Source organism: Perognathus longimembris, chromosome 20, assembly GCF_023159225.1.
Source record: "Perognathus longimembris pacificus isolate PPM17 chromosome 20, ASM2315922v1, whole genome shotgun sequence".
Lineage (NCBI taxonomy): Eukaryota > Metazoa > Chordata > Mammalia > Rodentia > Heteromyidae > Perognathus > Perognathus longimembris.
Genome location: NC_063180.1, coordinates 20,879,904 through 20,895,066, shown reverse-complemented (window position 1 = coordinate 20,895,066; position 15,163 = coordinate 20,879,904). Strand labels below are relative to the sequence as shown.

The 15,163-nt window shown below is 51.2% G+C and overlaps 1 protein-coding gene across 1 annotated transcript; it reads left to right on the top strand.

The window, feature by feature from the left end:
- The first annotated feature begins 113 nt into the window (after nucleotides 1-113).
- Nucleotides 114-14,502, top strand: Fbxo46 (F-box protein 46). The gene is given in 3 exon segments (XM_048329509.1): nucleotides 114-653; nucleotides 12,333-13,032; nucleotides 13,034-14,502. Coding segments are annotated over 2 exon segments (1,821 nt in total). The 5' UTR covers nucleotides 114-653; nucleotides 12,333-12,414; the 3' UTR covers nucleotides 14,237-14,502.
- The last annotated feature ends 661 nt before the right edge of the window (nucleotides 14,503-15,163 follow it).

Below are 15,163 nucleotides of genomic sequence, written 5' to 3'. Positions count from 1 at the left end.
GGGAGATGGTTTGGGGGAAGGGAATGGGAAGTCCAAGGAAGTAGAAGAATGAGGGGGCCGGGGAGGGGTCTGGGGGCTGGGGAGGGGGTTGTGCTTTGAGGGTTGCTTGTAAGGTTGCTCGGAGATGGGGAAGGAGGGCTCCTGCACTAGGCGTCCAGGCAGAGACCCTTAAAGGAGTGGAATTTCGAAAGGGGTCCAGCATGGGGTTGTTGAGCAGGTACGGGGGCAAGGGCTAGGTGAGTGGGTGCCATGGGTTGGGTTTTCTGGGTTAGAGTCGCGGTAGGAAGGAAGTTGAGGGGGTGGGAGGCAGAAATCAATGAGTACAGGTTAGGCTCCGAGATTGTGGAGAGGTGACATGGGAACCCAGAGTTTGGATGTAGAAGACTCCCCCCCCCCCCCCCCCCGCCAATAGGTGGACAGCCGTAGAACTCTTGAGAGAATATGACCTAAGGGACCCTTAAGACTTTTTTAGCGCCCCCCCCCCCCCGCACTCGGAGACGGAAATGAGTAGTGTTTTATCTCTGTGGGCGATCCTTTCTCAAATCCTTTATTCTGCCCGCCTTTGTGATGTGGGCTTGAGTCCTGGACACACTGATCCATGTCCTGAGGGTAACTAGAAAAAAACCAATGGGAGGATTCTTGGAATCCTTCCGGTGAGTGGTGTGTTAACTCCGCGGCTCAGGGCTGTTGGTGGAGAGGTGCCCATTCCTGGAGTGGGTTATAACTGTTAATAGATTCCTTCTTTCTCAGTCCAGTCTATCCAGAGAGGTATTTTCTCTAAACCAAGCCACTCCTTTGGAGACACACCAGGTTAAAAGGGTATGCAGTGGATCCCTGCCATCGCTTATAGCTAGCACTTCACCATTTTTGCAAAATATTTGCCTTTTTAAAAAAAAATAGAGTTGTCTGTTCTTATTAACTCCTTGGATTCTGATCCCTGTGGAATGAAGCAACTCCATCCTATTTTACAGAAAGAATGAAGAGGCACAGAGAAGTTCAGCAACTTCCCCAAGGTCAACTAGCATTACATTGTAGAGTCTGCATTCCAAACCAGGCAGCTTAGCCCAGAATCTGCATTTACCACTGTAATCTAGTCCCTTCTTCTACTGAAGTCTGACGTGGGTAGAGACAGCGGCCAAAGCAGACTTCAGGTAGAATTATTATTATTATTATTATTATTATTATTATGCCATGTACTTGCTGTGTGACCTTGGTGTTTTTGTTTTGTCTGAGACTATTGTTGTTTTTTTACCCCCACAGAGCCCAGGCTGCCCTACAACTCTTGATCTTCCTATCTCAGCCTCCTGAGTGCTGGGTGGTCATTTGGTTTTTCTATTTTGTTTTATGCTCTTTTGGACTGGGATCTGTGGCCATAGGAAAGTTCAAGGTCCCGAGAGAGTGTCTGGGAAGTGCTTAGACTAAGTGCTCTGTGCGCCTGTGTTGGTTTTTGAACCTGAATGGGAAGCAGCACTCATAGAGAAATCTGCAGAAAGGGACTAGTAAAGGAAATATAAACTTGTGCCTTTTGCCAAGTGCCCCCATGTCCTGGTCAATTCAGTTCCTACCCCGGGTTCCTGAACCTCTCTTCCACTCCTGGAGAAGGTGCTTAGAAACTCAATCTGTCCCCATTCCAATTCTTGTCCCCAGCCAAATATAAATAATTTAATTGCCTAGTCTGGCCCAATTCCAGGTGTTAAGCTGAAGGAGGAATATTTCTAGCAACTAAGTTACAAATGTTATTCTCTCCCACTATCCCCCATCTAACCTTTTTGTTACTAGTGTTAGCAACTTTGTACCTACTTGAAACAGTTGGTTCATTTCCTATGAGCCTTCTGGGATTCATAAATTCAGTGACTGATCATGAAGTTTATGTATAAAAAGCACTGGTGTCAGGCCCTCCCTGTGTGTCCTTGGTAGAGCTGCATTACCATTCTGGGCTTCAGTTTTCTTCTATGGAAAATGCGACTACCATTGACTCATGAGGTTCTTTCGCAGAGGTGGGAGCCTTTTTTCTGCTAATGGCCATTTGGAGTTGTGTTTTGTGTTTTTAAGTGAATACTGGGCCTTGATCTTAAGGCCTGGGCTGTCACTTGGCTTTTTCACTCATTGCTGGAGCTCTGTCACATGAGCCACACCTCTACTCGTGGCTTTTTGGTGGTTAATTGGATTTACCTATTTGGGCTGGCTTGGAGTTTTGAGCCTGAGATCTCAGCCTCCTGCATATCTAGGATTACAGGCGTGAGCCACAGGCTCCAGGCTATTTTTTTACTTTATTTTGAAGAGAAGTCTTATCAAGTTGCACAGGCTGGCCTTGAACTCACTATGTTGCTCAGGTAGACATTGAACTTAGTATCCTCTGCCTCAGCCTCTTGAGTAGCTGGAATTACAGGCATGTATTTTTTTTTTTTCTTCTGTTTTTGGTACTGGAGATTTAGCTCTGGCCACTTCCCTACTGCACTTCCCTTTTTACTTTTAAGTGTTTCTCAGATAGAGTCAAATACTAACTTTGCCAGGACTGACCTCTCACTAGGATTCTCCTACCTCCACCTTTTGAGTAGCTGGAACTACAGGAGGCTGGGAATGGAACCTGGGGGCCTCAGGTGTGCTGGGGGAGTGCTCTACCACTGAGCCACATCTCCTTTCTCAATATATCCACATTACAGTGGAGAAAACTGTGGCACAGAGGGTCCTACAGCATGACTGAGGCTGGCTAGATCCTGAGGGGAGAAAGCTGGGCCTGGCACGCATGGCCTGAATCCTGTCTGCCTTCAGCATCTGAAGGTTCCTGTCCTCAGAAGCTCTTAGTCAGCTGGGATAACCTCACTGTGGGTGAGGCCAGCTGACCCTGAGGCCCAAGAGTCAGGGGCCTGGACTGTAGGCAAAGGGCAGAGGACATGCAGGACTGCCAGGACAGGACCAGATGCATCTTGTCCAGCACTGGTGTCCTGCCACCAGTCCCTGGGTGCCTGGCATGTACATGCCATGAGCATCTGGCTTGGGTTGTGTGTGACCCTGGATGGCATCTGCTCATATTTACTTATTTATTTACCTATATGTGGGTGGTACTGGGGATTGAACCCAGGGCCTAAGGAATGCTAGGCATGTGTGTATGTGCCTTGGTTCAAGGCTGGTGTTCTCTATCATTTGAGCCACAGCTCCACTTTCAGCTTTTCATTTTTTGCTGGCTAATTGGAAATAAGAGTCTCCAGACTTTTCGTGCCCAAGCTGGTTTTCAGGTGCATTCATCAGCTCTCAACCCCCTGAGTTGCTAAGAGCGTAGGCATGAGCACCAGCACCCAGCCCAGCCAATGCTTTTGCTTTTGTTACTTTTCAGGTAGGGTCTTAAGAGTTTTTGCCCCAAACTGACCTTCAACAATTATCCTTCTGGCCTTCCCCTTGTAGCTGGCATGACTGGCATATGCTACCACTCTTGGCTTATGGTTTAGATGGAGTCTCATGAACTTTTTGCTCAGCTGGCTTCCTCCTGGAAGAATTTTTTTCAGCCATGGATCCAGTCTATGTTAAGAAGGATCCAATGTCCCACATCTGGAAGGAGCTGTCATTTTAGACCACAGTATTTGCAGAGGTGATTTCTAAGCAAAACCTGAAGGAGGTCAGAGGTCAGCCCCGGGAATAATTAGGAAGCATTTTAGGCAGGTTGAGGAATAGGGAGTGCAGAGGCCTGAGGATCAAACAAGTCAGTCCATGCCGAGGGCTCAGAATGCTTAACGAGTGCATGCTTAATGAATGCATACTTAATGAGCGCATATTTAATGAGCACAGCTGTCCATTCTTTGTCAGGGTGGCGATTGTACTGTGATTTAGACCTGGTGCTCTGGAGATAGCCAGACTCATGGAGTTGTAAACAATGACTCTTCCTTGGTCATTCTTATTTTTGGTTTTGGGTTTGTTTTGTTTCTTCTTGTTGTTTTGAGACAGCCTGGTTGGGAACTTGCTGTGCAATCCAGAGCGCCACAAAGTCTTCATCCTACTGCCTCAGTCTCCTCAGTGCTGGGATTACAGGCATGCACCACCACATGTGATTTCCTTAGCTGTTTTGAGCCTCTGTTTCCTAGTCTTTGGCATGATATTAAAATAATGAGAAGAAGCCTGGTGCTGGTGGCTCACATCTGTAATCTTAGCTACTCAGTAGGCTGAGGTCTGAGGCTTACGGTTCAAAGCCAGCTCAGGCAGGAAACTTCACAAGACTCGTTTACCTCCAATTAACCACCAGAAAACTAGAAGTAGCACTGAGGCTCAGAGTGGTAGAGCACTAGCTTTGAGCAAAAGAGCTCAAGAACAGTGCCCAGGCCCCGAGTTCAAGCCCTATGACTGGTGGGGGGAGGGGCGAGTGACAAGAGCCAGGTGCAGTGACCTACACTTGTAATCTTAGCTACTCAAGAGGGTGAGATATGGAGGATCTCAGTTCAGAGCCCTCCCTGCCTAAAAAATCCTTGAGACTCCCAACTCTCAAATCACTAGCAAAAAGCTAGGCTGAAGGTATAGTTCAAATGGTAGAACCTCCACCTAGCAAGCAGGCTGAGTGAGTGTGAGGCCCTGAATTCAAACCCCAGTACAGCCCAAAACTAAAAAGTGAGAAGAGAGGTGAATTAGTGAGTTACTGTTTATCTAAAGTGCTGAGAGCCAAGCCAGGCTGTGTACTCTGGGGATCATGCTGTGTGGTTAATATATTCACGATGGTGATGATTTATTTGGATATCTTCCCTGTTTGCCATGAGCTATTTCAGGCAAGCTCAATGTCACCTATGTGTCCTCAGTGCAAGCCAGGGCCAGCACTGAGGAGAACCTCAGTGAATGAATGTTACAGACAAGGTTTTGCAAATGGCCTATGTTCACTAGGGATGGAAAACTATGGATTGTCTGTTCTTGGGAACATTCGGTTGACCATTTTCTTTTCTCCAGCAGTCCTGTGAGAAATATGTTATAGTGTCCCTTTAAAATTGTAGATGGGGCTGGGAAGGTGGCTTAGTGCTAGAGTGCTTGCCTAGCAAGTATGAAGCCCTGGGTTCGATTCCTCAGTATCACATAAACAGAAAAAGCCAGAAGTGGAGCTATGGCTCAAGTGGTAGAGTGCTAGCCTTGAGCAAAAGAAACTCAGGAACAGTGCCCAAGCCCTGAGTTCAAGCCCCAGGACTAGCAAAAAAAAAAAAAGTAGATTTATCACAGTCTCTGCTGTCATTTTGTAAGCTTGGGGGTGTTCTGTGGAGGGAAGGTCATTTTATATGCTTTGCTTTATATATTTTGGGGCTATAATATTAGAACCAAGTGTGCTCACACCTTTTATGTATAATGTCCCTTTGTCCCTAATATTACATTTAGCCTTATCTTTGGCCATTTGTGTGTGTGTGCACGCACGCACGTGGCTTGGTTCTAAGGTTAGAATTCGGAGCCTGGGCACTGTCCATGAGCTTTTTTTCCCCTCAAGGCTATGATTCTACACTTTGAGCCACACCTCTACTTCTGGCCTTTCTGGTGCTTTATTAGAGATAAGAGACTCAAGGACTTTCCTGCCCAAGCTAGCTTCAAACCATTATCCTCAGGTCTCAGCCCCCACAGTAGCCAGGATTACAGGCTTGAGCCACCAGCCCCTGACTTTCTCTGGTTTTGGAAATGGTCTTTCTTTGTAATCCATGTTGGCCTTGAACTCATGATCCTCCTGTTTTCTTGAGTGCTGGGATTACAGGCTGTGTCACCATCACACTTGAATGTTTTTGTTGGAGTTGTTGCATTTTGCTAGATCAATTCTTTTTCATCTTGTTTTTAGCCTTTGTAATGAGCCTAGCCCTGCTAGATTCCTGTGAAGGGAAGTTAGAAAAATCCTGCCTAGGACCTTGCCTTGTCTCCCCACAATCCAGAGGGGAGGCAGATCTGTCTGCAGGGCTGGGATGAAGGAACCTGGAGCTCTTCCCCCTGTGCAGGTAGCTGGTTTCTAAGAAGGAATCCCAGGGAAAGACTGTCTTTGTAGAATTTACACTGGCACAAAACAAGAATGTTATCAGGAATGGAGCTTTATGGAGGCCTGGGGGTATGACTGGGGGAATAGCCTGATGATTCTTAGAAATGTACCAAGGGGACCAATGTGAGCCCCAGGGGTGGAGCAGAGTCCAGCCCAGCTAACGGCTTCCAAGTAGAGGAGATGGCTGAATCCTAGAGAAATAAACTGACTCTAGAACCTGCCTCCCACTCACACCAGCTCTATCCAACTTTGGGCAAGTCAGGGCCTGTCCTGCCTGGGTTCCCTCACCCATGCAGTGGGGATGATCAGGCTGGTCTGGGTATTCTAAATACTGTGTATACCTGGTCATGTGTCTGCCAGAGGCCACACTTTGCAGGAATGGGATTGGACAGGAGGGGTACTTGCTCTTTCTGGAAGGCACTGGGGAGGTGTGGCAGGTTCTAAGCGGGGCAGTGACAGGGCTAAGTTTGTGCTTGAAGGAGACTCTTCACTCTGTATATCCCTGGATACCAGGGATAGCTGGTAGCAGGCAAGGCTGGGGGAGAGGGGGGGGGAGAACACCTGGCACTGCAGCTGCCCTTGGGTTTCTTGGATCCACCTGGCATAGAAAGAAGAATCTGGGCTAGAAACGATGCGAGCTGTGAGTGCAATTTTAAGTTAACAGGTAATCTACTTTAAAAGTCATCACTGAGTTATTTCCTATTGTTTTCCTGTGCGGAATGGGGCTCAAGGCTGGAAAGACTGGAGAGATGGGTCCTGTGTGGCCACAGGAACTGATCCTTGAATGCCGGGCCCATAGGTTTAGCTAAACTCAATGCTGCGGGGAGGTGAGGGGATTCTAGCCTCTGGTGAAAAACCTCGCTTTCGTAACCTAACCTGGGCAGTCAGGATTTCTCGGCTTGCCGCCTCCTGCCAGTGCTGGATTCCCGCGGCCGCCTGGCGCTTTAAATATGCGCTGTCAATCAGGGCTCCTTTCTAGAGGGAACGTCGTGTACTTAGCCTCCCAGTTGACTGCCCCCGACCTCGGCTTGCGCCCGGGCTAGCGCCAGGGTGTTCCGTGTCTCTAGACGTTGGGAATTGGTCCACGCTCCCTCACATCGGGCCGTTTCCACCCCTCCCATCGCCTCTCGCCTACTCCTCCCAATTTCGAAGTTAGGCCCCTTCGCCAAGTCCTTCCTTATATGGGCACGGCTCCGAACGGCGGCCGCTCATTGGCTGAGGGCCTCACGCGCGCGCCTGTCAACAAAGGGGCGGAGGGAAGCGAGTTGAGGGAAAAGCGGGGAGGGGCGGGCCGCGCTCCTGGCGCGCGCATGCGTGTGCCTACCGGAGGCCACCGCCGCAGCCCTCCCCGCTGCCTGGGGGTGGCGCTGTGGGTGAGCGCGAGCGTTGGGGAGAGGCGTGTCTGGATTTCAAGGGTCACTCGAGGGGTTGGGAGATTCCTCGAGGGGGGAGGCACTGACAAGATTTTGGGTTCCATTTGCGTTAAGCGGTCATTTGGAGGCTTGGGGAAGTTGTGGGAGTGTAGGGGGATGCATTTTTGGGGTTCCTTGAGTTTAAGGGACGCCTTGGGCTTGGGGTCCTTTTGTGGTGAGTGAGGATCGCTTGTTGTGTTTTAGGAGTCTTTGCTTTGGGTGTTCGGTGGGTACAGGACTGAGGGCCAGGATTTCTGGGCTCCCTCCCACCTGTCTGATCCAAAAGTGGAAGACAATAGGAAATAGCCCTGATTTTTTAATTTTTATTTTTTTGTATTTAACTGGAGATAAAGGTCTCACAGACTTTCCTGCCCTGGCTGGCTTGGCACCATGATTCTCTGATCTCAGCCTCCTGAGTAGCTGGAATGACTGTCATGAGCCCAGGGCTCACCTCTCCATCGACTTTTTTAAAAAGTATTGATTATCTGTGATTGATCTGGAAACAGGAGTTACCTGCTTCCCTGGGACTGGAGATCAGCCTTGGCTAGAACTTGGTTAGTGCGCTCATAATTATGCCATTGTAACATCTGTGAGGGTTCTTTGGGGACTCTTTGGGCTTTGAGAAAGAGTCATTTGGTTTGGAATCTGCCCAGAATTGTAGGAGAGCTTTGTGTGTTAGTAAATTGTCTTGTACATGGTGAGGGGGCTGTGAGATTAAGAGGCATGTGGGAATCGGTGCTGGTGGCTCATGCGTGTAATCCCAGCTACTTGGGAGGCTGAGATCTGACATCAGGGTTCAAAGCCAGCCAGGGCCATGAACCACCAAAAAGCAGGGCTGGGGGCATGGCTCAAGTGGCAGAGCGCCAGCTTTGACAGAAAAAAAATAGCCTAAGCAAGAGTGTGAGTTCAAGCCCCGGTACTATCACCAAAAAAAGGCATGGCGTTAGTATGAAATGCTAGGGGTTCTTGGAGATTGGGCTATTTTGGCGGGGGGGGGGGCGGTGGGAGTTAGTTTTAGGTTTGGGATTTTAAGTGATTTAGAATGGTTTAGATATTTGGGGAAGAGTACTAAGATTCTAGAAAGAAAATTAGAGGATTATTGGGAAAGATAAGGATTTTAGGACTTTGGCCAGGCTCAGTGACTCAAAACTGTAATCCCAGCCACTTAGGAGGCAGAGATAGGGCCTGGCAAAAATGTTACTGCATCCTTACCTCAAAGAACAAGATGGGCATGGTGGTGCCTCCCTGTAATCTCATCACCTATTTGGGAAGCATGGGTAGGTGGATCCTGCTCCAGTGTACACCACAAAATAAAATCAGGAGACCTTATCTGAAAAACAAAGCAAAAAGGACTGCGGAAGAGGCTTAAGTGGTAGGGTGCTTGTTAAGCACCAAAAAACAAAAAGGACTCTGCTACCAATAGCTGGGTTTGTTCAGAGGTGTCAGATACTGAATGGACTGAATGATACTGCAGGACCTTGGAGTGAATGGATATCTGGACATGTTTATACTGCAGTCTATACTGCAAGAGTGGGCAGATAGTCTGTTTTTTGTTTGTTTGTGTAGACTGTTATATCCATATTAGTCTCAAACTCCCAATCTTCCTTTCTTAGCTGCTTTCTTCCTCCTTCCCCTCCTCCTCCTCTGGTCTGTTGTGGGCTGGAACTCAGGGCTTGGGCACTGTCCCGGATCCTCTTTGTGCTCAAGGCTAGTGCCCTACCAGTTGAGCCACAGTGCTACTTCCAGTTCTCTGGTGGTTAATTGGAGATAAGAGTCTCATGGGCTTTCCAGCTGGCTTTGAACCACAATCCTTAGATCCCAGCCTCCTGAGTAGCTAGGATTATAGGTGTGAGCTACCAACACCCAGCAAAATGGTCATTTTTAAGAGCGCCTGGAAAGCAAGTGTCCAGACAACAAATTCCATAGGCTGCTTTAGTTCTGGACAGTCTGTGTCCTTAGCTAAGTAACTCGTTTCCACTCTTAAGTCTCGAGGTCCTTGTGTGCTAGCTTGAGGAAGGAGCTGGACTGGAACAAGCCCTCTTTTCCCAGTGCTCTGTGGCTGGGCTGCCAAGAGGTACCTGCACTGCCTTTGCATAGGTGTGTGGTTTTCCAAGCGATGATAAATGGCTTTAAAGGTGTTCAAAAGGGCTGGGAATGTGGGTTAGTGGCAAGAGTGCTTGCCTAGCGTGCACGAAGCTCTGGATTTGATTTCTTAGCACCACATAAAAACAGAAAAAGCCAGAAGTGGTGCTGTGGCTCAAGTGGTAGAGTGCTAGCCTTGAGCAAAACCACAAAAAAGCGTTCAAGAGCAGGGTGCTAAGGGCTCACACCTGTCATCCTAGCTACTCAGGAAGCTGAGATCTGAGGATGTGGTTCAAAGCCAGCTGGGCAGGAAAGTCCACAAGACTCTTATCTCCAATGAACCACCAGAAAACGGGAAGTGGTATGCCTCAAAGTGCTAGCCTTGAGTAGAAGAGTAATAATCCAGTAACTGTTGGTGCTTGGGGGAAGAGATCAGGGAATGAAGCTTGAGGCCAGCCTAGGCATAAAAGTTTTGGAAGCTCCTACCTCCACCAGTAGCTACATGAGGTGTCACATGCCTGTCACCCTTGCTACAAAGAGAAGCCCAAATGGGAGGATCACAGTTGATGCTGGCCCAGGCATAAAGCAAAACACATCTCAAAATAACACAAAATGAACTGGCAGATCCCAAGCTGGACTTGAATTCTGGATCTCCTTGCCTCAGCTTCTGACATGCGAGGATTACAGGTGTGCGCTGCCAGGCCTGGCCTAACAGCCAGCTTCTTTTTTTTTTTTGGCCAGTCCTGGGCCTTAAACTCAGGGTCTGAGCACTGTCCCTGGCTTCTTTCTGCTCAAGGCTAGCACTCTGCCACTTGAGCCACAGCGCCACTTCTGGCTGTTTTCTATATATGTGGTGCTAAGGAATCAAACCCAGAGCTTCATGTGTACGAGGCAAGCACTCTTGCCTCTAGGCCATATTCCCAGCCCCAACAGCCAGCTTCTTGTTGTATTTTTTTTTTTTTTTTTTTTTGGCCAGTCCTGGGCCTTGGACTCAGGGCCTGAGAACTGTCCCTGGCTTCTTCCCGCTCAAGGCTAGCACTCTGCCACTTGAGCCACAGCGCCGCTTCTGGCCGTTTTCTGTATATGTGGTGCTGGGGAATCGAACCTAGGGCCTCGTGTATAGGAGGCAGGCACTCTTGCCACTAGGCCATATCCCCAGCCCAACAGCCAGCTTCTTAAAGACCTGTCTGGTTCTGGCATCAGTTCACCACCACCATGCACTTAGTGGACCTTACTCCTCCCTCCATGGGCTCAAGTAGCCATACTTGTGGGCAGGGTTGGGAATGCCTGTCTTTTCAGGAACTAGCTGCTGGGTAAGCATAGAGGAAACGAATCTGAAGAGCGTGTCCATGCACTGGAACTTACACTTAAGTTTAAAAGTCAAGGCTGTAGGAGACCTCTGGATTGTGAGCTCATGGTTGGGCAGTGTTGGGGGGTTTGGGAGGATTGTGCTTTGTTCAAAGACCATCCACTTTGCATTGCTCGTTTCTTTCTTTTTTTTGGGGGGGGGGGGCAGTCCTGGGCCTTGGACTCAGGGCCTGAGCACCATCCCTGGCTTCTTCCCGCTCAAGGCTAGCACTCTGCCACCTGAGCCACAGCGCCCCTTCTGGCCGTTTTCCCTATATGTGGTGCTGGGGAATCCAACCGAGAGCTTCATGTGTAGGAGGCAAGCGCTCTTGCCACTAGGCCATATTCCCAGCCCCAGCATTGCTCGTTTCTTTACCTCAAAGATTGGTGGCAATAGAGTTTTCTTCTAGCTATCTATTTTTATTTGGTTTATTTCCTTTGTGCGGTATTGGAGCTTGAATTCATGGCCTTGAGCTCTCCCTTGGCTTTTTCGATCAAGGCTGGCACTGTATCATTTAAGCCACAGCTCCACTTCTGGCTTTTTGCTCATTTATTGGAGATGAGTCTCTTGGATTTGTGTGTCCAAGCTGGCTTTGAACCTTAATCCTCAGATTCAACCTCCTAAGTATATAGGATTATAGTGTGAGCCACAGGCACCAGCAGAGTTCTCTTTCTCCCCCCACCCCTTTGGTTTTGTTTCCTGTGGTGCTGAACCACCTGTGGGATTGAACCCAGGACCTTGAGCTTGCTAGTAGAGTACCTCTCTGCCATTTTAGCTGTGCCCCCAGTCTCTTGCTTTGAGATAGGGTCTTACCAGCTTTATGCAGACTGACCTCAAGCTTGGGATCCACCTGCCTCTGCCTCTTCAGTGGGATTACAGGCATGCACTATTACACCAGACTAAAACTGGAATTCTTTTTCTTTTTTTTTTTTTTTTTTCAGTTGTGAGGCTTGAACTCAGGGCCTGGGCATTGTCCCTGAGCTCTTCAGCTCAAGGCTAACGCTTTACCACTTGAGTCACAGTGTCACTTCTGGTTTTCTGGTGGTTAATTGGAGGTAAGAGTCTCATGGGGACTTTTCTGTTCTGGCTAGCTTTGAACTGAGATCCTCAGATCTCAGCCACCTGAGTAGTGAGGATTATAGGTGTGAGCCACTAGCTCCCAGCTGAAATTAGAATTTTTTTTTTTTTTTTTTTTTTGGCAGTCCTGGGCCTTGGGCTCGGGGCCTGAGCACTGTCCCTGGCTTCTTCTTGCTCAAGGCTAGCACTCTGCCACTTGAGCCACAGCGCCACTTCTGGCCATTTTCTGTATATGTGGTGCTGGGGAATTGAACCCAGGGCCTCATGTATACGAGGCAAGCACTCTTGCCACTAGGCCATATCCCCAGCCCCTGAAATTGGAATTCTTGAAGATCTGATTTGGTCTGGGGGTCCCCTCTGAAGAGGTGGAGGCTGGGTGGTCCAGGAGGTAAGGCTATTATCTCAACTCCTCAGCCTTCTCTTTTCCTGTCTCCAGGTGGCGCGTGAAGCCTCCTCACAGTTCAGTCCTGTTCCTGAGAATCCGTGACCCCCCTGCTTGTTAGCCATCTTCACCCAGAATGGACCGCAGTGGCCTCCTGCCCTTCCAGCTTTGGTGTCCGCGGCCTTTCGGCACCTACTCTCAGAACCAGCCCCGCCCGCCTTCCACTGGTCTCAAGCCGGCCGCCTGCCCGGAGCCCAGCAGTGTCCCCGAGCCTGACCATGGGCCTGCACACTCAGAGAACACCCCGCCCGCCTTGGCCTCAGAGGCCCCCGCCTCCCAGCATGCTCCGCTCCTTTCCGCAGCGGCTGCAGGCGACGAGGGCCGGGTCCTGCTGGACACGTGGTACGTCATCAAGCCTGGCAATACAAAGGAGAAAGTGGCTTTCTTTGTGGCCCATCAGTGTGGAGGAGGCAGCCGGGCCAGCTCCATGAAGGTCAAAGGGCACTGGGGCAGTGACAGCTCCAAGGCTAAGCGGAGGAGGCGCTGTCTGGAGCCCACCAAGGCTCCTCCAGATCCAGGGGGCCAGGAGGGCTCCCTGGCTGCCGAGGGGGGCCCAGGCTCGGCCGGGGACGACGTGGACCTCCTCTCAGTGGCCGAGATGGTGGCCCTGGTGGAACAGAGGGCCGCCCTAGCCCTGCAGACGTACCCACGGCCTGCTGCCCCGGCCCCTGTGGTTTTTGTGTCAGCCGAGCAGGGGGGGTCCTGCCAAAGGGCTGGGGTCTGAGCGGCGGCCGGGTGGTGGCGGTAACAGTGACTGTAGCCGTGTGGCTGAGGCAGTGGCTCACTTTGAAGCCCAGCGAGACAGTCCTCCCACCAAGGGCCTCCGCAAGGAGGAACGGCCGGGGCCGGGGCCCGGGGAAGTACGGATTGCCTTCCGGATCTCCAATGGCCGGGAGCCCCGGGCAGCTGATGGCAGCTTGGCCAGCGCGGGCGGGGGCCGAGCTGGTTGTGCCTATCCTGGTAGCCCAGGTCCTGGGGCTCGAGCCAAGGACAAGATCACCTGTGACTTGTACCAGCTCATCAGCCCCTCCAGGGATGCCCTGCCCAGCAACGTGGAGTTCCTGCTGGCCAGGGCAGATGAAGCTAGCGAGGGGGAGACCCCAACCCCTTCCAGGCCTGATGACACCCCCCCGACACCCCCTCCTCCACCAGCCCGGGACTGCGGTGCTTCGGGCTTCCACGTGGATGTGGTGGTGACAGGCGTGGTAGATGAGTGCATCTTCTTTGGCAAGGATGGCACGAAAACTGTGAAGGAAGAGACAGTGTGCCTGACCGTCAGCCCGGAGGAGCCACCCCCACCGGGCCAGCTCTTCTTCCTCCAGTCGCGGGGGCCCGACGGGCCCCCTGAGCCACCCCCAACAGACACCTCAAACACGGTGACAGGCTCCGATGACACCGAGGGTCCGGCAGACACGTCCCTCTGCCGCCTATACCGGCACGTGTCGCACGATTTCCTGGAGATCCGGTTCAAGATCCAGCGCCTGCTGGAGCCCCGACAGTACATGCTGCTGCTGCCTGAGCATGTCCTGGTCAAGATCTTCAGCTACCTGCCCACCCGAGCCCTGGCCGCCCTCAAGTGCACCTGCCACCACTTCAAGGGCATCATTGAGGCTTTCGGCGTGCGCGCCACGGACTCTCTGTGGAGCCGGGACCCGCTTTACCGCGATGACCCCTGCAAGCAGTGCCGCAAGAGGTACGAAAAGGGCGATGTGTCGCTCTGCCGCTGGCACCCCAAGCCCTACCACCACGACCTGCCTTACGGACGTTCCTACTGGATGTGCTGCCGCCGAGCTGACCGCGAGACGCCTGGCTGCCGCCTGGGCCTGCACGACAATAACTGGGTCCTGCCCTGCCACGGGCCGGGCGGGGGCCGGGGGGGCCGGGAGGAGGGCAGGTGAAGCTGGGGAGGGCGGGGGTGCCCGCCATGCCCACTCCTTCCCCTCTGACCTAGAAGCTGGGGAACCAAGACTGAGCCACCAGCCAACGCCCCCACGTCCAGGCAATGTTGATTTCCCACCCCACCAGCACAGAACTCTGAAATCAGGTTTGGGGGTGAGCCGAAAAGAACCTTTTGGGAGACCCCGCTGGGGTTTTCTACTCTATAGAGCAATGGACTCTGACACAGGGTGGGCGGTTTTTTTTTTTGTTTGTTTGTTTTTTAAAGTAAAAAATCAGCATCTCAAAATTTTTCCATTGAGGCCCCCACACCCTCCCTGCCATGCTAACACCCCAGGGACCCTCACCCACCCACCAGCAGGGAGCAGATATGGCAGCTAATTTTGGTACCACCCAAGGCTTCCCCAGGGCTGGCCCTCCTCCCAGGCCTCCCCCATCTCTTTCCTGAGGCTGTCTCCTCCCCAGAGACGACAGTGTCTGAGGCTGGCCCCCCTGCGCACCCCACCTCGCCAGAGCTGGGGAGCCGCCACATCGTAACTTGAATTCGGTACTTTTTCATGGCTGTTTCTAGATGGTTTTCTCCATTAAAATTTTTTTTTCCAAAAATCCATTCTTTTCATTATCTTCTCATATACTATTTTCCCCTGCCCCTACAGGGAAAGAACTAGAAACCTTGCATCTAGAAATTTGCCTCCTTGGCTTTAAGCTGTGGCTCTCAGCTTCTTCCCCCTTGTAATGCTGTGAAACCTTCACCTGGCTCTCCACCGTGGGTGCTGGTGTGTGTTGGTGGGGGGGGGGGGGGGCGCAGAGCGCTGGGACTGTGGGTCTGAATTTCTAGGTGGTCTTTCCCTCTTCCACTCCAGGTACTTCTTGAGGTGTTGGGGGACTCCAACCCCAGCCACCTTTCTTTAGTTCAACTGGGATCTATA